Source organism: Parambassis ranga, chromosome 4 (assembly GCF_900634625.1).
Source record: "Parambassis ranga chromosome 4, fParRan2.1, whole genome shotgun sequence".
NCBI classification, from domain to species: Eukaryota; Metazoa; Chordata; class Actinopteri; family Ambassidae; genus Parambassis; species Parambassis ranga.
The window spans coordinates 10,290,133-10,317,103 of record NC_041025.1 but is presented as its reverse complement, the minus strand read 5'-3'; the positions used below and the strand labels follow the sequence as shown (position 1 = coordinate 10,317,103).

Here is a 26,971-nt window from a genome sequence, read left to right as displayed (position 1 = left end):
AGAGCTCACTTGGATCATCGGCCAGTTCATAAATAAAAGCAGAATCAAAGTCTCCTCTCCTTTTGCACACGAAAGCCATGTGACGGGCTGTACAGCATGTGGAATAGCTGCCAAGCAAATGCGCATTTCCTGCGTGTTAACAAGGCATAGCAGCGTTTAGTGCGCCGGGATGTTGGCTCTATTTAGTTTTGACAGTTAAACTAAAGTGAAAATGAATTTATTTCCGCTTTCTTTCCGTTTAAGAATTTGAAATTAATCTGAATTGACCTCCAAAATGGTGCTCTAAATAAATCTGTGCACTACAACAATAAAATAAAAATAAAACAAAAAATATTGGCACAGCTTCACTTGTCAACACAAAGACTATTAAACAATAATTGCAGTGGAAACAAGGCTCTGTGTGTGTGTGTGTGTGGAAGGCTGCTCCATCCTGTTTAGACAGTGTTGTTTTGTGAGACTGAGAGGGTGGAGGTAATTACAGCCCCATCCTAAATTATGATTAGTCTGAACAGACTTTTATATTAGCAATCATCCTTGCAGCAAGAAGAGGATCAACGGATTTGATTATTGTTTCTTCTTCCCAAACACAAACCATATGTCTGCTGAATGTGTCTCAGCATTTATGAGTTCTCTTGGAGCACAGTTGTGCCCTCAGCCCTCCATCCCCAGCATCCCGGCCCAGAATGAATCGTCTCATTGTCTCTGTGACGCTTTTGAACTCGCTTCCCGTAAATTTGTGGGAAATGCAAGATGTGTTTGTGGATTATGTTGTGTGGATTAACATCGAAGCGAGCACAGTCACTGGCCTTTGTTCTCACTCTGTGATGTTTTAATAATTCACATATCTGCTGTGTTTATGAATTAGAATACACTTTAACCAACAGCGTTCAATGATTTGAAAGTAATTCAATTTGACATTATTCATTCAGCAGTATAGTTAAAGTTATCTGTGTCTGGCCTGCGTGTGTATGAGCTGCATTCAGGCATTTTTATGTCACTTTATGGCCTCTTTTTTGTGAGCACGGAGTATGAAAGTGATCTCAGTACTCATCAGTCTTTTTGTATCATGCCTCATTTCAGGCTGATCGTATTACGTGACTCCCATTTGGGGACAGAGCTTGGAGGTTAAGCTGCATTCTCAACCATTGCTTTAGATTTATACTGAAAGGAATTTCGGAACAAATGCAGGCTGTAATATTTATCCCGATGGATGCAGGAGAGGAAGAACTTACCTCAGACTGGAGATTTCTGACCTTTAACTTGCACCCCTGTGATTGCAAAGAAAGCCCTCTTGCTCAGTGATAAAACGGAATCTGTGATGCTTCATCTAATCCTCGCCGGAAGGCTGCAGTGTGCGGTGTTATGAGACATTGGTATTTGGTACTTTTTTTTATTTCATTAAATTGAAATCCTTGCTGACAGTATTTTTAATTATGTCAGTGTGTGTATAAAGTACAAACTATAGTGGTAGATGGACGAGTGTGAGGCAGAAACAACAAAAGTGGTGATACACACTGAGCATGAAATTAATTCAGAACATCTTTACTTGTTTCTGCGCAGTCTCAGTTCATGTATTTAAAAAAGAGCTGCCAGCATGAAATCAAGGGAAATAGTTCCTTAGTTTTCTTTAAGCGATGCACAAATCACAGCGACCGATGTCACACCTGGTGCTGAAGTTTGGAAACCAAACCGCTCACACTGCTCCGTGTGAGTGGAACAGCAGCAGATCATCCTAACCCTGCAAGACTACTGGGCTATAAATATTAGTGCCCACCAGCAAAGAAAATATTTGGCTTGCAAAGAAAAACACTTGACCTGTTCTTGAAAAGGAATATAGGGTTTGAATAGAGTGTGTACTCTAGCATCATTTGATACCTTACTAAAGTTTCTCCTGGCTGGAACGATGCTGCTGAGTCTGTGAGCTTATTTGAGGAACATGTTTGCATTAGAGACTGTGTCTGTGTGTGTGTGTGTGCATGCATGCTGGAGCCCCATTTGCTTTCTCTCTCAGGTAAATGCAAAGGTCTGTCTGAGTAATAGTTGATTTTTTTTATTTCATCTTTGTTGGGATGATGTACATTCCTTTACCGCTGTATTATTTATGTGTCCACACACACACACACAAACATACACACACACACACACCTGTATGAAGGAACACACCAGCATCCATGCATACATAAAGTATGCACACTTTTTGTGTGAAGTGGCACTGGCACTGACGCTGAATTCCCTTTAACTGACTTGGTTTCCTGTGTTTTCCCCTGCAGGATTTGTAGACTTCAGACTGTGGGGCGATAATCTGACTGTTATGAGAAACAACCGACCATTACAGCGTCGCTTTGAGTCTCTCCAGTGTCAAACGATTAATGACAGCTTCCCAGTAGCTTGCGAATAGTTTTGGTTACGAGAAAGACATTAAGGGCTTTTTGGTAGAGTCAGCAACCCTAATCAAATGTGGTTTATTTATTATCCGTTACAGAAAGAAGAGTGGCCTTTGGCTTTGGTTTCTGCCTGTAAGACAGTGGGAAGGCTGCCGGGGATGAATATCATTAAAGACTCAGTAGACCTCATAAAAAGTTCTGATATGCAAGACTTATTAAGCATTCCATAAATATCCACTTTTTCACAATAAAAGTTGTAAATATGATGTTCAGATGAATCTAAAGTGACCACTGGTGGTCACATTTAAATGTCTGTCTTCCGATGCCTCCTCTGGGTGACCTTCAGCTGAGTAAATCATCACATTTGTGTCACATAAACTGTTTTTAAAGCTATAATTCAGGAAAAAACGTTTGCTTCAGCTGTTTCAAGAGGTTTTAAATTTCCTAAATTGCCTTGGATTTGAGGCTATTTAATTACTTTAAGTTTGGCTTTCATCTATGCACAGAAGATATCATTTATTTATCTTGGATTTCAGTATTTGTGTTGGAGGGAGAGCCGGTTGTGACGCCGTTAAGCTCATTTTTGCTGCATGCTGAAGGGTGTGAACATAATGTGTTTGACTGGAGAGTGTAAGTTAACCTGCTGCTTGATGTGTAAGATCAAACCGACTCTTTATATCGGTGTGTGTGCATCATATGTAGTGAGTTTTGGTCATGGTAAACGAGAGCACCTTGTTAAAATGTTAATCCTGTTAAATCAGTGGCTGCTTGCTCTCCCTATAGGGCTGATGAACAGAGGTAAAAATGGTAGTTTGGAGCAGGGAAAAGCAGATAATTGATTAATCTGCCAATCAATACGTCTAGGGAGACAGGGAGAACATAGCTGCAGTTACACTGTATAAATAATGCATTAATTTACTAATGAAGTCAACTTTCATACACATTGATGGTCTGTTGTTAAACGTTTAGTCTCCCTGTAAAGCAGCAACATGTTCCCACTGTGTGCAGCTTGCATGGCCATCAGCTTCTATTTGATTGTCACAGATAAATCACAACCTCAGCTTTTACCTTTTGTGTTGTCTTTAAAGCCATAAATCACCAACATCTCTGCTGAAAAATGTGTCACATTATATCTGATCAAGCCTTCACAGATACAAGCTTACAGTCCATACTTCAACACAGCGTATAACGACAATAACGACAGCGGTAATAATTTGTTCCGCAGTAATCCCTTGCATTGCTGTTTTTAAATCGCTCTCATTATATGCTCATGCACGTCAGCTCTTTTGAGTGATTGTGGAGAAAATGTGAAGCTATTGTGGTATTTCAGTGTAAGTCAGCAGCATCAGCCTTTGTGGATTTGAGCTCAGTCCGTCATCACCTCATAGGGCATCCACAGATAATTTCCTCTTCCTCATGATGAAGAAGGCATGCAGTGGTTACCACTTCTTCACCCTTTTGTCTAAATGTGTGTCCTGTACTGTGTGGATTTTGGGTCTTTGTGTGTCTGACTGTAACAGACCTTAATGCCAAAGATAGTGAATTGATATTTTCTTCTTTCTAGAAAAAATATTTTGTAGGATAGTTTAAAAATGAGTTTTGGCTGAATGTAAATTACAACAGTATAATCATGACTTTCTCATTCCAACACTAACACCGTTTGTGTGTTTGCCGTAATGTCAGCATGATGCTAAATCAGTGGCGCTCCTGCAGATCACTTTCTCTGTTGAAACGGCGAAGCAACCAAAATATCAATTTATTCAGTGTGGTTGAAGTTTGACAGAATAACTCAGCATCCTAATATCACTGCTGTGCCAGGTCGTCGTGGTAACCAGGCGAGCTTATAGCTGCTCCCAGATGTTATGAAGGACTGATCAACGCTCAGAACCATTTGTCTGCTGCTGCTGCTGCTGCTGCTGGAAGAGATTTGACCTTTTACTGAACTTCTGTTCACTCACTGCTGAGGTTGACCAAGAGTGTTTTTCACCAGATAGTGAAAAGATTACGCAGTGCATATTTTGGCATTTTATACATGGAATGTGTCAACAAAAGCAGACAGTCCTCTCTGTAACATGTGGACGTACACAGTTTATGTATATCAGAGCTGTGATAGTAACATTCTTTTCATGGGTTTATTCACCAGTCATTCCCATGAGCTCAAGAGCTTCGCCCACGTCTTTGCACATTGTATGAGCTCAGCAGTGAGTTATGGGTAAATGTGAGGGTGCTGCCTGGGAAGGGTGTTGCAGGGTGTAATGTTTGCAGCATGTTCCATTGATTCATAAAGCCGAGGCCCGGTGATGATTCTACAGTGGTATTCCCGTAAAACCTCTGTCTGCCTGAGAAGCTGAGGAGGGAATGCTGGGTAATGGAATAAGAGCGCTTCCTGAGTCACAGCCACTAGAGAGAGAGAGAGAGAGAGAGAGGGGGAGAGAGTGAGAGAACACCCCGAGTCTGGCATCTGCTTGGCTGAATCACCTCAATCAAACTTGGCCAAAAACGCAGATGACGTGTGTGGAAACGGGAGATATGTGGCAGGAGAAGAGACAAGAAGTTGCATCAACTTGACTGAGGTTGGATTCAAAGACGGAGATTTATGGGAAGCTGTTAAGTTCCTGCCTGATTGTCATCTGAAGCTACAGAATGAACATGCGCCTGTAAAAACCCACAAACACACCAAACAACCCTCAATGTTTAGCCGTCGTTCTTCTTTTTTATTCTTTCTCTGTGTCAGTAAGGTCAGATGTTCTCATTCTTATGTGACCAGTGTGGTATGACTACGGCATCTCACTCTAACCAAAGGCATTCTGACTTTCATTCTGCCAATGTATCCAAACAGTCACAGAGCAAAAAAATATGATCTGGTTTGAGTAAGTGTCGAAATATCTCTGGAATACCAGAAGAAATGCGCTCAGGGGCCTCGGCTTAATCAAGAAAAAGCTGCAGAGCTGGCTCAGATATTTCATCATAAAAATGTATTTTTAGCCCCAAGCTTGCCTTCAGATGCACTCGCACAAGTTTCACGTACTTTTAGCTGATGAGAGGTAAAAGCTGCCAGGTTTTGTGAATCATTTGTTTTAGACTCTTCTGATTCTGTTTGCCTGGACAGGAATGCTGCAGCTGACCACATGTCTATACAGTCTGTGTTACTCATGCATTTTTAGATGGCAGCGACTCTCCTCGCAGCCCTCTCTATGTATGACTTAGCACATGGGTGGGTTTTTGATTTACATCTCGGCTGTGCCACTTGCTGTTCTTGGCTCGAAGGTGCTGTGTTTCATCAAAGAAAAATCTGCTCCGCTCTGACTGTGGCAGTTAAGACGGCCGTCCACCACTGTGCTGCCTGAGCCAGAGTGGGGCTGACTGAGCCCTCACAGCTGTCAGAGAGAGAGAGAGAGAGGCATGGCAGCGGAAAGATGCAGAGCAGGGCAGTGTTGCCTATCTGAGTCAAACTCAGAGACTACCATTTCACCTTTTCCACCAGAGAGCATGCTTCTGTCAGCAGATCACCATTTAAATATGCTACAAGCAAACAGTTTTCAAATAATCAGGCTCAGCTTGTTTAAATGGTGTCTGAAATGTCCTTTTTTTCCTTTTTGGAGATAAATCAGCCAGCCAATCAAACATTGGCTTCAACTGAGTGGTCAAAAACAAACGGGCAAACATGATGTGAGCTGAGGCTGTTTTAATGCCTTCATTAGAGTGGGGGAGAAAGCAGCCAAGAAGCCTGAGTTTTATCCTCTCTCTTGTTCTCTCTCTGTCTCTGCCAGGAAGCTGCCATGGGGCAGTGCCCAGTCAGCTCCCTGCACCATTGGCTGGCGCTGCCCCAGAGGACTATGAAAGACATTATAAAGTCTAATAGTGCAGTTTATATACTTTATTAGTGCTCGTTAATAGAAGCCCAGCGTTCTGGAAGAATTAGTTATTCTCTCTTTGGTCATGTGCAGAGTGGTCTGGTCCCAGCGCTGCGTTCACTCGCTCACCAGGAATTATAAGTGCACAAAGCAGAGATGGAATGAAGGTTACTCAGAGAAAAACGACTTCACTCTTACTCTTCGTCCCTGAATGATGTCGGTCCTCATCACTCACAAACCCCCAGGGTGACAGCATGCACTCATCTACTTTGCCGATTTGGACTCAGTTATTCAAACGTCAATTACGTCTTGCCATATGTAAATCTTTATCGTTCTACACAGTGAGCCAAGTTTCAACACAGTCAATATCTCTTGAATTATTTTTCAGAGGACATATTTTAAGACGCCAAAAAGAAACCTTTGAGTCTAAATTTATAACGGCCTTTGAATAGCTTAGAGTGATATCGTCCTTCTGCACAGGTGGACCAGTGTTTGTCAAAATAGTAGCAAATCTGGATAGCACAGCTGTGCATGAAAGGAGGAAGAGGAGGATTTTTGGGAAAGCGAGGCTGCTGTCCGATTCAGGTTAATACTTGTGAGTCCAAGTTGCAGGGAGCTGGGATCCTGGCCAGGCTGACTGTGGATGTTAATAAAGTTTAGAGGCTCCATGCCAGCACTGTGATCTGCATTGCTTAGGGTTATTTTTACAGACTTTTTACAGACAATTATATTTGAAAGAGAAGGCGTTTTTTTTCCAGTGGACTAATATCAGAGCAGGGAGATAGTGTGTTTGATAAGAGGATGCAATTTCCCATGATGTGGTGTTGTGGAGTGCAGTTTTTTTTTCATGTGTGTGGGAATATTGTGTGTATGAGAACTTCCCATGAAAACAGCAAAGAGGACGAGCCTGTCCTCAGGAAAATGGCAATACAGTGGTTATATTTTGAGCTGGTGTTTATGAAGCTCATGCCCTCCTGTGGTTGTGTGATGTAACGACATTTTAACACCAAACTGGTCACATTTGGACATTTGGTCAGCTTCACTTTTTGTCTTATTACAATTGTGCGGGTTTCTGCGTTTGAAACAAGCAAAGGTTTCTCATAGGTCGAGCACAGACCCCTACATTTTCATTCAGTGTTCGATTTCACTTTATCCGGCTGTTTTCTGTTGCTTTCAGTCCCAGTTTGCTCAGAGTAAGGCAGAAAGTTGTAGAAACGATCATGGTTTGCACCGCAGCTCTCCTACTAACAAGTCTGTAATATGATTATCTGACTGGAAAGGAGCCATTGTCAAGGACTCATAGTGTCTTTTCCAGACATTTTAGATGTTCGGTCGAAATCTCGCGGACGCACCTTCACGAAGAAAACTGACACCAGTTTGATTTAATCTGCATAGTGCTTGCTTGTGCTTTATAGATTAAGGTTTTTCTTCTCCCAGAATGTTATATTGTTCCTTTGCATTGCCTCACACCTTTTACACCTGGTAGTTATCAAACTACAACCACAGACAGATGAGCCTTAAGGAGGCAGCATTTTAAAAGGGGAGCGTGAGCATCATGATTTATATTCCTTGTCTGTTTCCTGAAGAGGATTCTCTGTTTATTTGCCTTCTTTTGTCTTTCTTGTCAATGTTAACTCATCGTTGAGAGAATAGTTGCCAAACCAGGAGTTGAAGGAATCTAAAGTAACTCTGGCTTGTAGCTGCTGTACTGAAGTCGCTGCCTACTGGAGCCGTCGGCTTGATTTCACCCTAGCTGCAACTGCAAACCACATCTCTCAGATGAGCTGGTGGTTCTGTCCAGAGGATTCCAGTGGAAACAGCAGAGACATCTGTTATCTTCTGGCTGCTGTAATATCTGCCTGTTTTACAATGCCTGTATCAAATTGCATTTGAATGAATCTGTGCAGCTCTCATTTTGTTGGCTGTAACTTTAGTCCTAAATGAGAGAAAAAAAAGGAAAAGATTTGCTGGAATCTCTGTCCTTCTTTGATTTACTGCTGCTGAGCTGTAGGACTTTCTTTTCTCCATTTATACTCAAATGTGCTGTGCAGTAAGTGTGTTAAATGGGTCCATATTACACTGAGTAATAGCCTCAGTATGCACTCTTCATTAACATGCTTAACATTCCCCCCAAGACCCAGAAGTCGGCTCCTATAATACACTGCTTAACACAAACATCATGTCGTGGACTTAAGATCTCTTATGGGGCTCGTTGGTTGACTGTTTTAGTAGAAAGCTAAACTGTGTGTGCGTGTGTGCGTGTGTTAGCTGAGGACAAGATGGACAAACTCACTCCAAACATAAAAAGTTCATAAAGCTGCTGTCCAACTATTGAAAAGGGTTAATATATTGTGCTTGATTTATTTATTTATTTGTGTATTTATTTGGCTGGAGGATGAAGTCTGTTGCAACACTGGTCGGCCACTTGTTGCACATTTTCCAAAACGGAACACACAACTTTGTTTTTGAAAGGAGAAAATCTCAGATCTTGGCAAGAAAAATGCTGAGCCATGAATATTTTTCAACCACCAAGTTAATTGCCAAAAAGATATTATGGTTTGTTTAGTCTTTTGGGGCACTTAAGTTTTTAGTGCGTGAGTGCATTTGCACATACTTTATTTGATTAGCAATTACCTTTGGAAAGATGCTGGACATTCCAGAGCTTGATTTCTTTCATAGTTAATAAAGATGGTGGTGGTGGACAGATTTAAGTAAAAATAGATGATAGAGATTTTTCGCCTAATTTGAACCAGCTTCTAGCTGTCCTGTCTGACTTGACATTTACACCCCCGGCTCTGTGTCAGCCTTTACGACGCAGCCAAAGCCACGAAGAAGAGCTTCATTCACCTTGAAATGGATACACCGAGATTCTTGGATCCACACAGATGAGACACTTGGGTTCACACGGCTTCAAAAAAAAATCCTTCACGTACCAGGAAATGTCTCTTATATATCACCAGGAGTTTTTGACAAGAATATTTAAGATGAGTACCTGGCTTTTCCCCCAGAATGTCCTCACTGAAGCTGAGTCACAGATTTAGTGGAAGTGGAGCAACAGAGTGAGTGAAGAAAGGAAGGAGTGCAACATTTCTCCAGTCTCTTATTTCTGTTTATCTAACTTTTGCCCTTTTTAAAAAGTCAGCTCGCTGCACATGTTGACTAATACAGATAAAAAGACTAATCAGGCAGTTTCTGCTTGTATCGTCGGTGATCTAATAGGCATGTGTTTGAAAGTTGAAATGAATTAGTCAGCGTCAAAGCCGTGACAGCCAGGTGCTGAGCACTTGGCCCAGCACTCTGGAGCCTCAGCCAATTGGAAAATGCTTTGCAGAATTTATCTGCACCCTTCTCCCCTGACAAATTATTTTATTGTTCCTACACAGTTGGTTTTCATTTGGTCTTTTGGCTAATGATAGGCTGCATGTGCACTATTGTTATTCCTCTCTTCAACATACTCTGACTGGAGTGTTCAGATCTGATGGTTTACTGCTATGGAACAGAAACCAGTGTCAGCATAGGAAACCCTACTATTGTTAACTTGATATGCTTATTACCTTATGCAGGCTGCATGTGCCTCTGTGGCATGACCTTTGTGGATGTCTATCAACCTGGTAATGCTGCTTCCTCAAAGAAACGACTTCTGTATAATCTCCCCTCGGTGAACTCCAAACCTGACTCCGAAAACTTTAATCACATTATTCAGTGTGTCTCATGTAGCGGGCCTAGCAGATATGCTGTGTGAGAGCTGCAGATGGAAGAGATAGGGCGAAGCTCGCCTTGCGTCCAAGCCCTGCACTTTGCCTGACCTGAGCTCAGTACATCAGGACTAGGCCGCTAATCTTTTACAAATGCTGGGAGTCTCCATGACCGGGCCCTTGCTGAGATGGCTTAGTCAAAACAGCCCCGCTGCTCCTGAACACAACCTCAGCCTCTAGCTTAATGCAAACGCTGATTAACTAACAAATACCTGCTGCTTGTTCCACAGCATTACACAGCCCGGCGCTCTCTGCCGTGCTTCATGGAGTTTGACAGTGCGTTTGCTGTTCTGCAGAGGAACACACAGACCTACTGTGTTACAGGGCTTTTTAGGATTTGTTGGTAAAATGATACATGGACATGTTAAGTGAACAAAAATAAGCACAGAAATACTGCACAGACTGAGTTTTATAGTGTAATGTTTGATTCTCTCCGTGTCGTCTCAGTCTAATGCAGGTTCAGCTGCACTTTTACAATAGGTACAAGTATAGCACATGGGTTAGTTTGCCAGTTGTGTTTCTTCTCACAGTTCATCCAGCAGAGTGTGCTGTTTATAGTACTCAGTGTGCAGCAGTTGCAGCACATGCTGCACCTTCACTGTGAATTTGAAAGTTATCATCATATATCTTTATAACATAACCCTGTCACAAACAGCTGTTATTCAGTCCTAAGCAGGGCACTGTAAGGGCACTAAAACGGTCTGTTTTCATGTACCTATCGCCTTCTTGTGTTCGTATGAATGTAGTACATGTGAAGGTGGTGGTCGGGACCAAGCGGCAACCTCCGGGGCTCAAACTTGAAGCCCATGCGGAAGTGTCAAAACGTGTAGTTCATGCTGCAACCACTGGGAGCTGGCTCCAAAAGCGAGTTATTTCCCATAGACTCCCATGTTAAAATGGCCAACTTCACAGCAGAAATGAACAAGTTTAGAGCTTGGTACAAAAAAAACATTCTGGTCTCAAATGATAGGTTCCCTTCTAGTGTCAGTTGTATGAGGGGTGAATTTTTTTCAATTCACTTGTTTTAATTATATTTGGACTAAAAATTACGCATAATTATGGACGTTGCTGCTTGAATGTCAGGTTGTTGCTGTATCACAGCGCGAGTTTCCTGCTTCCACGATCGCCCGCCCCCTAAACTCTGCCCGTGCCCCCTCTCTTTGTCCATTTTGTTTGTTGAGTTTTGGCGGACGTGACGCTGCAAACATGGCGGCGGTCAGAGCGTCCGGGAGCCTCCCACTGAGCCTCAAAACAGCTCTTCAGAAACAAATGGGTGACGTCACGGAAGCTCTGTCCATAGTTTTTACTGTCAATGGTCGGGTCCCATTCCTGTACTAACCAAGAAAATGCCATAGAAACTTGTTGCAGGTGGGAGAACTTTGTAAAAACAGTTCCACAGGGACAAGAACTGCAGCCATCTGGGTGAACATCTGGAACAACATCACAGCCACTGTCCACCCCGTTGGTTAGCCTTTATGGTCTCCTGGCCAGATTTTTGGACTTGTTCCAGTGTTAGTTGTGTCCTTCATGCTTTTTGCATTCAAAGATGTTATACAGTTGTATATAGGCATGCAAATTCATTCACATAATACCTTATTATGTGAATGAATTTGTACATTTGCCAAAAACCTGATGTTAGTTGGGCTGCATTTCTTATAATAAAATAATGATGTACACTGTTAAAATGAGTCTGTTAGAGCATTAACCTACACTGACATAAACACACAGCCAAGATCTGCCTGCTGCTAACCCACAAATGAATTGAAACAAATATTTCTACCAAATGACAAAGGTAGTAGTGATAAATGGTGGTATGTTGTCAGGTAAGAAAATGCATTAGTTTTAATCCCACACACATTTGTCATTGGGTAAGTGGTGTAGTTTGCCACCTGTGAGAAATATTTAGTTTATTTAGATCTTTATTATTTTTTTTTTATTTGTGGATCTTTGAGAAGAATTTGATACACTGGGAACAATAACTCTTTGACCATTTTTGCAATAGAACATTCTTTTATTGTTCTAAAAAATGCTGCTTTTGATTCCAATGAGAAAAAAATTCAACAGTAACGATGCAGCAAAGGCCGCAGTTAAAATGTTTAATGCACAGCCCTCAAAACCGCACTTCCACAAAAGTCAACAGGACTTGTTAGCCCTGCCCTTGATAGCTTCAGCTGTAAATGTAAATGCATAGTTTACCACAGCGTCCACTTTTACAGGGCCAGACCTGTCATTTGACACGAAAGTATGGCCAATCTAGGCCACTGTAAAGATGCCAGTCTTCTACAAGCCTCAAGAGCTCTGAGCCATGAAGGAGTCCAGCGAGGGAGGCAGAGCGTCAGTATATGTACACTGCAGCCTGCCAAAACACACTCATTTAACAGCACAAAAAGACTTGCACTGAGAACCCGCATGTTTATGTTAGGGATGATGTAAAATGGCTAGAATTCATATTTCACATCAAATTTCTCTTTTAAGATCGCTTCTCTCAATTTTTACGTGCAAGGAAACAAACATTTGCATTTCAAAGTTCTTCAAATAAAAATAAATGAAAAGCAAACCCTTTTATGGGTTTGGAGACTATATTGGAAAACAGGTCAGGGGCGAAATGAATATTTTTTATGGTTCATAAAAGAGCTTCACAATGAATGCCAGGTTATGTGAAAGGCTTGACACATGCTAGAGGCCAGAGCCCTTTGAGATTCCCTCTTTATTCAGCCCTTACACACTCTGGCCAAGAGCGGCCAAACAACACACATGGCACAGGCCAAGACCTCAGTGTAGAATCATTCCTTTATTTCTGCCTCTTATCATCTGATTAGGCTCCTTCTCACCATGGACCAAGCAAAAGCTATTGAAATATAAATTTCTGTCACTCTTATTGTGGATCCATAAAGCATTACTGAACAGAGAAGCAATCCTGGTTGATATTTTGCCATTTATTAAGCGGACAGCGGTGACATTGCATAATTCAAGGACGAGTTCACATACTCAACAAGGAATAAGTCAAAAGTCTAAATATAAAGATTCTCATCCATCATGTTGTAATATGAAGAAGGTGTCTGAACTGAAAGTTCCCCTCAAACAAACTGCTGGAGTCATAAAGATGATAAAGTCTGGAATGACACGAATCCACAGAAAAGTCATGGCTCCTCCGAGGTGTGTGGAAGCGCCTACTTTAAGCTAGAGTTTAGCTTTAGACTGCCTCAGCGCCTCATCCTGTAATCCCAGGCTGTCATGCAGAGATCAGGGCTCTGTTTGCAGCCAGAGGGTCTGGTGCAGGACTCTTTGTTCATCTTCTTCTTGTTGCAGGAGATGCATGTACGTTGTTGAATGTTTGGAGTTGGTCCTGATTGGACCAGATAATGATGACATGTCTGAATGACAGTTTCCTTGTATTTCATTAAAAATAAGTAATGTCCAAGTAAATAAAACTCCAATTAACGCATGTAATAGAAAACATGTATATAAATATTGAATGCAGTCTTGATGAGGGCGGAGGTGACTGCTGGCACGGTTTATTCAGGTTTGTGTTTGGCTTGGTCTGCACTTGTTTGACAAATTACTGTTACACTCATTCAGAGAGGATTTAAATGAGAATTTTTGGCACTGGTGGTTTTTCTTTGGGCTCTTCAGGGGCTGCCAAAAATCCTTCAAAGAATAAAAGACAGATCAAAGTGATGGATAAATATGTAAAACCTATAATGTGCTCCGTAGGGGCCGTCCTAAACATATCTGTAGATATCTCTTTTCTCCCGGTAACATGAGAGGACTGAACTCCATATATGGCTTCTGGTGCTACAGAGGAGGGTGTGTGGTGTTTTGCTGAAGATGTAATACACCACCTGTTCTGTCAGAATTTATATATTAACATAAAATTCCATTATATCCTGTTTATCAGGTATTGTGATGTTACTGAATGTGACACACAAGGTCTCACTGTGGCTGGAACGTATGAGCCGTCTCACGCGGTGTAGGGACGCAGCGAGAACAGAAATCACAACAAAAGGAATCTTATTACAGCCATTAAACAAGAGAAGGGAAAACACAGGGGGGCTTTAATGCCTGGTCATCTGAAATGCTTACGCAGTGAGAATATATTTGCCCATAAAGCTCTTTGATGGTGGCCCTGTCCGTTCCAACACACAGGGCTCCTGTCTGTGTAAATAGCTGTGCATTGACCTCCCACCGCACAAGATTGAATGTGTTTCCATAAGTGTCATTTGGTACCATTTTGGGTTTTTACAGGCCCCACGGTGCCTTGGTCCCTGTAACCGCAGGGGGGCTCAGCAGCCATGCCATCACTTTTCAAGCGGTGGCCAGCAGTGGGCTCTTCCTGAGGCTGTAGATGAGGGGGTGACTGTGGAGTGCAGTCCCTTAATCCTCCTCACTGCAGCGTCATGGAGCTCTGTTTGATGTTAAGTGATATATAATGTCTGGTTCACTGTCTGTCTCAAGTTACCAGAGTGTGTGTGTGTGTGTGTGGTTGTTGGGGGGTGGTGGGTTGTTCCTCAAAGCAATTGGTGAGGGAGGACTCCCCGCACAATAAAAGAATGGTATTGCTGACTTCCTAAGGTATGTGTGGTTTGAAACTCAACACAGGTTTGCTCAGTGGAAAACCTGGGGCCCGCTCTTATTTATTCTGTATATTTATGAAAACCTCAATTCTGTGCTGCCCTCTGAGTCAAGGAGGAGGTCCCCGGGCCGGGTTATGGTCATTTTTTAAACTGTGTTAATGCCCTTTGCTGGCACACTGCTGTGCAACAGCACTTTTCCTCACTGTTCAGGAATCAATTACAAAGTATTATCCAGGGTCCGTAACTGCAAAGTAAAGACTTTACAAACAGCTGGCCCATTCTGTCTGAGCCTTTTCAAATACATTTCTCACATTTAGACTAGTTTGTTTTGTTCAGAATTTGTGCAAAATCCAAAAGAAGTGATGTTATCCTCACTCTAAAGTGCTTTTCTTCACTGATTTTAGCTTCCCTGTTAACACAGCCAAACTGTAATCCCTCTAGACTCAGAGGTCTGACCTGGCTGCTCAATTGACTCAGCTTACCGTATACAAATTTTTAACTCTTGATCCATATAGTGTATGTAAACTAACCAGTTTACTGATCAGATCAGCCCATTTAGATGATTGATTGATATGATTGTTATGGACTCTGCATTTTGCTAATTACAAAGCAAGCTAACCATAGCCAGCTAAATGAAACTAAGCTACATCTCATGGTTCTGATGTTGGTTTCCCTGTAAGATTATTGTGGGTTGTAAAAGGTAAACAGTATAATGAATAGCAGGGGTGTTACAAAATTAAAATCAAATAAAAAAACTGCAACACACCGCACATGTTGTGCACCACGATACTCCCACAGTGTACCATGGCACTGTGTAGAGCGTAGCGGCTACAGATATTTATTACACCAGACTGCACCAAAGAGAAATCTGATGCTGATGTATAAAGGTAATAAAGCTAAACTCAAAAATATCATTATTATTATTATTATTAATGTAAAAATGAATGTATTCGTTAGCATTGCCACAAATCCTGACAACTGAACCTGAACCTAACACCAGCTGGGTTTCTAATGCTGTGATACAAAGTCAATCTGATGTAAGGTTTCCTTATGAAGATTTACATGTTTTATCATCCTAAACTCTGTTTAATGAGCTTTAGTATTTTTAAAATACTTTATGGAAAAGTGCCATGTGTCCTGTGTGTGAGAGAGCATTTGTTTTGGGGACTCGGCTCATTTGTGTGGTGAAATGTAAGGCTTTAGGATTTGGTCACATGAAACAACAGCAATAATCAAATCTAAAATGAATCTGCGCCCCTCTGCCTTGGTTGTCAAAGCAAATTGTGGGCTTTTGAAAAATTCATTTTCCTCAAAGAGCTATGTTTTCAGGCTGAGTTAAGGCCCAGTCATCTTGACTAGCTAATTTTCATTGTGGACACTGTGGAGAAGAACTGACCCCAGCTTTAACCAGAAACTTCAAAAGCCAAAGCAATTACTATGCATGCTTTAAACATATCCTTTTCACAAAGTAACATTCCATTATTCTTCCTGCACTAAAACAACAAAAAGTTACAAAAAAGAAAAGAAGAAGTAGGAAGTGAAATCGGATTCCTTCTTTGGTTCCTCAAACATCTGGTTTGGCCCTTGTTTTAAACAACTTGCATCCCCTCTGAGAATAACAGAAGGTTATGTGCACTGTGTGTAGGTAACAGAATAATCATTTTCAAATGTTGCTCCATTCAAATATGATCTAATTACCAACACTTAAATTCTGCCTCTCAGTTGGACCACCGACCATCAAGGGAATTTTCCTCCAGAAGTTTTCCTAACTATTCATTTATTTCTCCCCCACTGCTGCCTCTAAACCTTTAAAAAAATATACAGTAATTGCTGCAAATTGATCACTTGTTTTACAGAAGTCATGTAAATCTGCCCTCTTGTCAAACTGTAATCGATGGCAGGAGGCGGTGCTGGGCGAGAAGAAGAGAGAGTATGTGTCAGACAGGCCTGGATGCGCCTGCTACAGGAGATATTCTCATGTTGTGTGGTTGAGTTTGGCCACTGTCATTTCAGAGGAATTTCCTGCCATCTGTGTTCAATCGTATTCTCTCACAGATCTGGCCTTGCTTGTAAATATTGGGTGCCGGCTGAAGAGGACTGATGGCGCTCTGTGAGTTTTGTACCGACAGCCTCTCAGACCGTAATGAACAGGCCACTGGCAGAGGGATGACTGAGCGAACAAAGCCTCATGAATCTGGGTTGCAGCCGGACAACTAAGTGTGTGACTGGAAAAAGATTCTTTCATGTTTGAGATTACTGATGAGGAAATCGACTGGCTCTTGTTTGCCGAAGTTTTTTTTTTCTATTTTTAACTAGGATGTTTTTTGGAATCTTTTGGTCAATCCACCACTTTGTTTTACACATCTGTGTCTCACCAAGCAATGAATGAATGCATAAGAATGAGTGTGAGTGGAGCTAAGGCATCCAATAACCTGTGGCAGTGTGGCTTTAATTATGTGTAGCCTTAATATAACTGGTGAGTATGTGTATATATATATAAATCCTTGTATAGTCATTACAGTATTTCCTGTCCTTGCACATTATCAGGCTGTTACACAGGTATGTGAGGAAGTCGCCATGCTGACATCAGACAGGTATTTGGAGACATCCAGCTTGTTTAATATTGTTTGTACTTCTTATACACAATGTCATTATTACTACATATCACTCTAAACTTAGCTGCCAATCTTTTCAGTTGCCTGACTGTTTTGTGCTTTGGAAAATGATCAGTATCTTTTAGAAAATGAGGATGTGAAGGAGTGGTTACATATGTAATGGTTAAAGTCAGCTTAAGCTTTTAGTGCACAGAATGTCGAACAAAAGACTGAATCTGCAAATTTCTCTTGCGCATTATTTAGCCTCTGACATTAGTTTATGTCATCTGGATTTAAAACATGGAAAATAGGAAAAATATATGTGCTCTGTCACAAGTTTTGTGTTACATGGAAGAAATGAGAATAAGGCTCTAGTTTCAAATTGATGAAGTTATTTTCCTAACCCAGCCATTCTCAACACCACAGATTTATTGTGCCATTACAACAGTTGTGACAGATAGAGGTCTGCACTGATGTTTGACGAGCGGATCTGATTTCAGTGCAGTTTCAGAGGGACGTCTGCCTTGTTTTGATACGACTGGAGTGGGCACACAGACAAACTGAGGCCTATTGTTTGAGGAGGAAAACTAAAATCGACATGTTTATTTTTTGCAGCAGATTTATACACACTGGATATTCTCATGAGTGAACTCAAACAAACACGCGTAGAAAAACACAGGCCGTCAATGCCGCATTTACAGCACACACAGAGAGGTTCTAAAGCTGTTTAAATAAACAGGGATTTAAAACATTTGAAGTACTTTGTAACACCATTTATATTTAGTCGTTGAAAGAAACAACTTCTACGGAGAAGTGCACCAGACTCTTATTTCACACTTTCTCTGAGGGTGTGGTGCTTTGAGCGCTCGTCAGTCCCCTAAACTGTGGACTGGCTACATCACGCTGCCAGTATTTACTGCTGCCTCTCCAAACAGAGCAACCTCTTGTCTGGCTTTGAAGCGCCTCCTTATCCCTTGCCGAGGTTTTTCAGCTCACTTGGCCTGGCTCCGGAGCCATGTTGTTCACCAGCCATATAAAGGTGTCTATCACTAAGCCAAGCGTACCCGTCATGTCTGCCAGCCAAGTGCATCATGATTTGTCAGTCTGCTGGTCTATCATGTCCTTCCAGGGTCCTGACTGGTGCTTTGTGTCTATTTTTTTTGCAGTTGTGCGGCTTCTCTGTCAAATTGTAGGATGTGGTTTGGCTGAGCACTCCTTGTAAAACTTAGTGATTGTCAGTGATTAATCCTGGCAGTGTACAGATGTGTGTGGGCAAGATCTTGTTATGATAGTGATCGTCAGGACAGTGCTGTGGCTACTTGCGGCTTTAATGTGGTTTGTTGACTATGCACATTTTTCCACCTAAAGAGTTTGACTTGACGATAGAAGATATGCTTATTTTTGTGATAATCAATCATTGCTGTGGTGTTTTGTTTTGAGCTTCTTGTAACAGCCCTTCTCAAAGGTCAATATGCAAACAATGTCTTTGAGTGTTATGAGGCCTTTCCTGGTATGCAAGTCTCCCCGTTGTTTTCTCTTCTACGACTCACATGTAGCCCGTTCAAATGATGATCTTGATGGCAGTGACAGAAAGGGATCACATGATCGTATACCTATCGTGTTAAAAAGGATGACCCCACCAGTGACAAGGTGCTACCACCAGGTGGTGGCATGCACAAGTGTAAAGCTTTAATTATGTTAATCAGTGCAGACAGAAGAGAAGATGATTGGCTGTCTTTATAGGTGTCAAGCTGTAGAAAGGTATGAGGGATAATCTGAGAGCATCCTTCTGTGTCATATTTCTCTGCACGTGTGTCAATTTGTAATTGTTTTAATGGTTGGTTGTGTGTGTATGTGTGAGGTGTGTGTGTATGTGTGTGTGTGTGCGCATGGAGTCCTCACATTCTCTCCTGTGTTTGCCTTTTGACTGATAGCGCCCCCGTCTTTCTGCAGTGCGGTAAAAGCAGTCATTCTCTGGGACTTGGCGGGCACAGAGTCTGGCACTGGAATCGGGTGGGTGGGGTCTGGGATGGGGTCTAGGATGGGAGGGCTGTTGGCTGCCAACTATTTGTTTGTGTTCATGACTGCGGTTAGCACTGCTCCATTTGGAGAGCACGGTATTATGAGGGACGCCTGCTTCCCACAACATGTTCCCTCTTCACTAAAAGACAGGAGAGCTAATCATTTACCGACCGCTGCATTCATCAGCATGATTTAAAAACTGTGTAGCCACTTAGTAGGAACGGGCAGTCATATCCGCACAGAGGTTTGTGTGCACGGTTCAGGCTCACAGCAGGTCTCGGTTGTTGTTTACAGTATACCGATGATTCCTTTAATGCTGAAGTGAGTGCAGCTGGATGGTTGATCCTTCGTATTTGACTTTGTACCAGCTAATTTCAGGTTATGATGTGACCAAGTTGACCATGACAAAACCAGGGAGTGCAGATACCTGGTTGTGAGAGGGAAACAGAACCCAGAACAAATTGATTTTATCCTCATGAAAGTTCTCATGTCTGCTGGTACTGGTAATCCTGCTACAAAAACACTGACATTTCTGTGCTCGGACTGTAATTTAATAGAGTTTTTCTTCTTCTCCTTCCCTCGCTCTGCACCTGCTTTAAGAGGAGCTTCCTCCCTAGACATTGTTATTTTTCATTTACTTGTGCCCCCAGGTTCTCAATCATACATCCATTACTAAGCAAACAAATAAGTTCCGGGCCTATGCCGCAGACACAAATATAGACATGAGTTATGAGATTCAGAGAAGCCGGGAAAGGCTTTGGACCCTAATACACAACATCTGCACCGGACAAGACACACAACCGCCAGACCATCCCACTACAAAGTCCTACAGTCTGCAGTCACAAACACTCTGTATGTATGTGTTGACCTGCCTCGTGTTGAAAGTGAGGAAGGAGACATGGCAGGTGGTGGTGTCTGGGCAGACAGGAATAAAATTATCATTATTAACTGTTTAAGTGCTGAATGTTATGATTTATGGAGCCAAAGTGGGGCCAGTTGAGGTGTCACACTGGATTTCCAGAGGCATCTGTCTTGCGGTTTTGGCAGCTTGTTGTACCTTTGGGTTCAAGATGTTTGCATCACACTCCTGACGACTCCCCTCCTCCCCCCATCCTGACCCCTCCCCTCCACCTCCTACTTTAAGTACAGTACACCTCTGATCGCTCTCCTTAAACCATCTATCCATCCGCACATCTGCTTTTCATTGAGGCCTGCATGTCTCTGAAGACTTGAACGCATTAAACGCTGGCACAAGTGCAGTCTTGCTCTGGCACTTAACACAGCGCTTAGGTGACTTAAAAGGGAGAGGCGAGAATTATAGAAAATGAAGTGTCACCAAAATAAAAAATCGCCCCAGATTACCACCAATTACACTTAATAATGCTGTCCAGACCATCTGCTGATCAGATGGTGCACTAGTACTGTCTGAAGAGAAATAATGATACCAAAGAGAGTGAGAAGGAGAGACATTCATGGAAGGAGACAGCGACATAGACTTTCAACAGTGTGATGATGTGGTTTGATCTTTCAGAAGTGTATAGATTGGAATGCATTGTATGGTAATGCAGTCATAACTGCATAACTTGAGTAATAGCCACGTTGTTTCAGAGGGGTTAAGTTCTGTTAGATTGAAGACATATGTCTGCTCTGCTTTATTAGTCATTTATTAGTCACTGAGGTCAGGAGAGAGTTTTTTAGCCAAGGCACAACACTGCTGAACGTGAACACCACTCTGATCATCAGCCCCTGAGGCAGCCTGAATAGGTGTACAATTACAGCACACCCTAACTGGCCGCGATCCGCAATGTGAAATTCATCCAGTTATGTGGAGCGTGTTTAACAATCAATGTAATCACAGTCACGGTGACCGCAAACTTCCACTGAGGAGTGAGTCGTGCCCTAATTATCAGAATTATCGAGTCTGCGTTTGTTCGTTGTTCCTGTCTTTTGTCTTATTTTTCAGCCTCCATGGTCACAGTGGCTGCATTAATCAGCAGGAGGCAGATTAGAAAGCCCGTTCCACTCACGATCACGATGCATCTGAGTTTTGTAACTCTGCATGGTGTGGTGTGTTCTGGATCTGAAACATGACAAATGGATGACATCAGAGCGGGTGTATTGGAGGGTGATTGGAACCTTGTTTCACTCCACAGCTTCAGCCAAAAAATAATCAAACATGTCCTAAAACAAGCTCTCAAATAACCACATTTATCCCCCTATAATTACAATCTTTTTTGAAGCCTTAGCTTATGTGTATTCATGTCCAATGGAGCGTACATACATACTGGCATGCACTGCTCCTTTAATCGTACTTGTCCTCTTATACGTCTCAGTGAGCTCCTCAGTTTACCGTCATCCTTTAGTGATGCTCACTGAAAGGAACGTGGTGCTTTAATTATACAGGAGGAGAGGAGGCAGAGGGAGCAATAGATACCATGTGATGACATTTATGGAACGGAAGATACCACTTTAGATGTAACAGAGTATTATTAGACACCATGTTATGAGCAGGCTCTGTTTCTTTTTCTGTGTAGGGGTGTTGTTTTCAGAGGCTGATAACAATAGGGTCCTTATTTGTGCCTGCGTCTTTAGCTGGCAACGCTGACATCAGTGGCTCTTTGTGAGGATGAGCCAGCACATCTGTACGTGGTCTCTGTGCTGAACACAACACTAGCCCCTGGTGCTTCTGGCACTGTCCTGCCTCTTTCTTTCTCTGTCGTTCTTTCTGCCCAAGCATCCCCGATCTCACACCCTCACAGCGTCACTCCTAATTGGGCCTGAACACTTACAACTGTGTGTATCAGAGGACCATCCCACCCTGAAAGTGCTAAGTAGGATTGGACACAAAACTAAATCCAGATTTCATAACTGGATTGTGACAGATCAGGAAGCCCTGTGGGAGAGTTCACACGATATTGTACTTTTTTTTTAGCTGGACCTCTAGCCCAGAAGGTGCATTGTCATGTGTTGTTATGAATGATAAGTAGAACGTAGGTAACTGAGCTTCATGATCTCTTGCCTAAAAAAAATACATGCTGGCTTGTCCAAGAGCTCTTACCCTGATAACCCAAAAAATGAATATGTAGATTTTAAACCCAAACCAGGATCTTTTCCTAAACCTGCCCAAGTATTTTTGCTTCCTAAACGTAACCAAATGGAAACTAGAAGAAAAATAAAAGAAGAAAAAAACTAGAAAATAAACAAAAAGCAAACCTGGAACAAAACGACAAGTAACAAGTCTCACTGTAACATGTCAAATATCTGCCTTGATTACCAGACCACCCATAAAGTAAATAAAGTGGCGCACTCTTAAATTCACACATACACACTTTGCCTCTCTCTCCCCTCACCTGTCACTCCTGCTGGATGTCTTACATTTCACCTCAGTCCCTCATGATCTCTCTCTGGCTTCCACCTCCTGATCAAACTAGGCTCTAACACACAATGAAATGTTCAACGCTGAATTACCATGGCACATTCAATATAAACTGAATTTACTGCTGGGTCTCATCCAAGCCACCATATGCCGAGGAGCAGTGCAGTTTTCCCAAGCGGAGCATGACTGATTCAGTTAATGTAGCAAAGACCTAAATCACTGGAGCGCTAACGCTCTGCAGCGGGGAGGATCAAGACCTTTAACACTCATTTAACACTCTGACTTTAACATCCTGGAGACACTGGAGTCCACTTAGATTCAACACTCAACCAGTATGTCAGACACAGCAGCCAACCAAGCAGGTCACTTTTTTTGTAACCCTTTCAGTACATCAATTACCTTTGTACATGAACAAGTAAATTAAAGCCATGCAAGAAGGCAAGAAGGGCTTAGGTGACCAGTTGACTTTTGTTACGCAAACACATGTGAAAGTCAGATGCTCAACTCATCCCCTGAAGAACAACAACAAGAAAAATCATCATACAAAAAAGTTTGTTTTTTAAAGCTGCCATTAAGCATGGAGGCTCAGAAAATGTTCTTCTCTATTGTTTTCGTCACTGGTTATTTTTATTTTTTATTTTGTGAGTTGGCCAAAGTGCACAAAATTGTTATAAATATGTTTTATTAAATATATTTTTTCCAATCTTGGATTACTGGACTGTATGTGAAGGCTGCGTTTTGGTTTGGTGGACCCGCAGGAGATTCATGCAGATCATGTGTGATTCAGGGTCTTTCATTATTTTTAGCTTTGCTGCTCACAAATCCATTGTTTCGGTTCATTCTCTCCAGTCACGTCTATTTTTTCAACCTATTCTCAGATAAAAACTGTTCATCACCAACAGCAAAAAGACTGAATGATGAGGGGAAAAAACGAAACATTTCCCTCAGGAGTTGGTAGAGACCAAAAACAGAGCACGATATATAAAGTGTGGATGCTCAGGTTTTTTCTTTACTAGAGAAAAGCATTGAGGTTCCATATCAATCTCTAAGCCATATACAAAAGACACAGCACAATCGGTGTCCAGTGATGTCTGGCAGTTCAGGCCCAGCAACTGGAAAAGACTGTGCTGTGAAACAATGGATGAACTATCAGCCTGTTCTTGTAAAACAAAGTGCAGATAGGTAATCATTGTTCTCAGACCGTCTTTGTCTTCTCTCTCTGCGTTTAACTCATTTAAATGGAACGTTTTCCTGGCTAACATCCATTCTGTGTTGTGGAAGAGAGCAGTGAGCATTGTCTCATAGTTCAGATTTACAGGGCTGCCTGCTGCGGATCTGTATGATATGTGTGAGAGCGAGCATGTGCATCCAGTCAAGGCCACATTGACCAACTGCCAGTCCATTAAGCACTTTATGATGACAGTGTTTTTATTTGGTTGTTTGTGTCTTTGTGTGCATGGACAGTTGAGGCCTAATTAAAAGATCTCTGATGATGTTCGTCATCTCCATCTTGATTCATGTCACTCCATCCTGATTAAATTACTTCTGACTCAAGGCAGGGAAACACTTGGCTTCACATCAGCAGGCCTTGAAACGGTCATACAGAAACACACTTGTATATACTAACTGGTGGAGATGCTCGGCCAACAAATGTTGGAAAAAAAAAAGAAGAATAAAACCAAAAAACAATCCAGAATTTGATAAACAGAACGATTTGTATTGCTTGAAAACAGACCAGAGCTGAAAGACATCTTGCCTGCTGTTAACAGCTTTGAGTGAAACCAGCGTTCTTCCTGTGGTCCCCTGGCTATGCTGGACTGTTTGCGTTGCTCGCTTTGCCTTTTCTCTACTTCTTTGTGTTTGTGCTGTGACCCGCGACAAGACAAATGCAGAGGAGACTGTGGACACTTCAGCTGTAGGCGGGATATGTTCGCTTTAAACGGAGGACAGCGTGGCCACAAAGTGCCCTTGTTTTCTCTTTTGTTCGTTCTTCTAACCTTTATTCCAAAACATTTCCTCCCTTTCTCTCTCCCCCTTGTTTATGCTCTTTTTTCAATCTGTTGCATTATCTTTCTTTTTCCTTTGTTAGTCTGTTTGTGCCTTTTTGCACTCTTTCTTCATTTGTTTCCTGTCCTTTTTCTTACATTCACATACAGAATGTTTGGGTGACTTTATTAATAATAGCTCATGCTGTGTGATAACATTATCAATAACATTGTTAGGAGAAAATTTAATTTGAGAAATTGAGTTAAGAGAGTTGGAACAGGGGACGCGTGGTCGCCTGCACACGAGTGTGCGGGGATATCGGCTTACCCTTCACAAACATTTCCTCATACTTCAGGCCCCGTCCTCTCCCACATCCATCTCCCTCTCTTTTATTTTTATTATATTATAAAGTTCATCAAATAATCAGGTTAGGAAGATAAAAATAAAAATCTTAAAATGACTGCCTAAGGACAAAAACATACCACAGTTGAGCTGAAGTTAAGTAAATGTGGATGATTTTAATGTTGCAGTGCATTTATCTCCTTGTTTTTTTCTTCATTAACCCGGTCATTGTCCAAATATGAAACTAAAATAATGAAGTCACCGTTATTACAAACGCATCAATTGCATAAACTTTCAAACAACCGGTTGAGATATATAATTAAAATCCCCGATTGATAAAACATTTACACTGTCAGTAGATGGACATTCTGTACAAGTGTTCCATGTATATGTTCCAATATAGTCTTCTTTCAGCCCGTTGGAATACTCCACTAACAATATTTGGCAGTTAATCTCTGGCAATAGTCTCACTGCCACCAGTTGGATGCTGCCAAAGAGCTTTCTGTATATCACTAAATCCTAAAGTTGTGGCAGCCAGCAGTTATTCCTCAGGAGAATATTCCTAATGTAATATGATTTCAGCATGTCACTGATGGAACAGATCCCATTGTAAACTGATTGTTCTTCCAGGACAGTCAGCAGAGCACTGAGTGTGAGCTGCGTAGCCAGTTTTAATTTGACACTGGATCACTGCTGGGCTTGCTAAAACAGTTCTGTGGTATCAAATCATGTGAAGGGTGCAATAATTTTTTCTCAGAAAGGTCAAGTTCAGTCTCTACCAGCAGAATCCCAAAGTTTGTGTGGCTGTTTCTTGATGTTTCTTGTTCCTTGATGCCCACATAGGTTTGTTAGTTTTAAATGTAGTTTTAAGTCATAATCTTATGTAGCACTGTTAATGAGGGGGTGTGAGTTTGCCAAAATGTGACTAAAAAATAATCATTTGTGAAGTGGCCTGTTTTGTAACATTGTCCCTGGCCTTTTTTTCTTCCAGTGAACAGTGCCTACTGCTCACAGAAGGATGCTAATGCTGAGCTGGGTGATGCTGAAGGCGCCCTGATGCGATGTGGGCAGAGCCTGTCGCTGCCAGTCGGGGTTCACTCACAGGGTCTCTACCCCCAGAGCCTCCACTGCAGCAGACCTACACCTGACCTCCTTCTGCAGGAGGGCACTCACCAAGACACCAGGTAAACCAGTTTTGTGTGTGTGTTTTTTTTGTCCCGGCTCAGGCTGTGAATGTTTCCTGTTTGGTCTTATTTCTAACAATATGCAGGTACAATGTGTTGTCAATTATCTCTGCTGTTTTGGACCAGATGTACACATGCAGTCTCCTTAAGGGGTCCAAAGTACAACATTTATGTTACACTAATGTGATTCTTCTGCAATCCATGACTACTGTTGGTCAACTCAGAAGGAATTTCCAGTGAATTTCTTGACTGTAGTGTTTGTCCACTAAAAGTGCTTCTGGACAGACATTCAGGTCTCTCATATTGTCTCTCAATATTTTCACTACAGCCAAACAGGAAATGGCGCTCCTGAATAGAAAAGGAGAGGGGGTGGGGGGGGGGGGGGGTGTGGGGGGAGATCAAGTCTTTATTAACAACAACAACGACAGAGTCTGCCTGTGGCTTTCTCCGGTCGTAGCTAGCGTTAGCTCTGTTTTTGTGCTCAGGGGAAGGGACAAAGACAGTGCCTTCATGAGACAGCCCGGAGAAAAGAGAGCTCTTCTCACATCACTCAGGGGCTTTGGACAAAATCCATAATGAGCCAACTGACAGGAATGATTATGTAGGAGATCACAGCAACGCATGGAGAAATCTGACCTGGGGTCCCCATTCAGCAGGGCAAAGATTCCCACCATAATACACAGTATTGTAAATGCTGACCCTTCATAGACTGCAATTATGCCACCAAAACAGGTGACTCCCTATTTATCTCCATGTTGGGTTGGGTTTAACCCCTTTGTGTCATCAAAGCCTGTCACATGGACACTCTAGCCAGTGGCCTCTCGGTCTCAGTAGCCATCCTGACCCCCCTTTCTATTCTTAGTCTTAAATGCCCATTCATATCCTCTCACTACAGAAAGA

At 42.1% G+C, this 26,971-nt stretch overlaps 1 protein-coding gene across 3 annotated transcripts in view; it reads left to right on the top strand.

Annotated features, from left to right (window-relative positions):
* glis1b (GLIS family zinc finger 1b) overlaps positions 1-26,971 on the top strand; it is a 62,576-nt gene that overhangs the window by 901 nt on the left and 34,704 nt on the right. For all 3 annotated transcript variants that reach the window (XM_028403662.1, XM_028403661.1, XM_028403660.1), the window contains one exon: positions 25,879-26,071. In XM_028403662.1, coding sequence (XP_028259463.1) covers positions 25,879-26,071 — 193 coding nt within the window. The remainder of the gene's footprint in view (positions 1-25,878; positions 26,072-26,971) is intronic.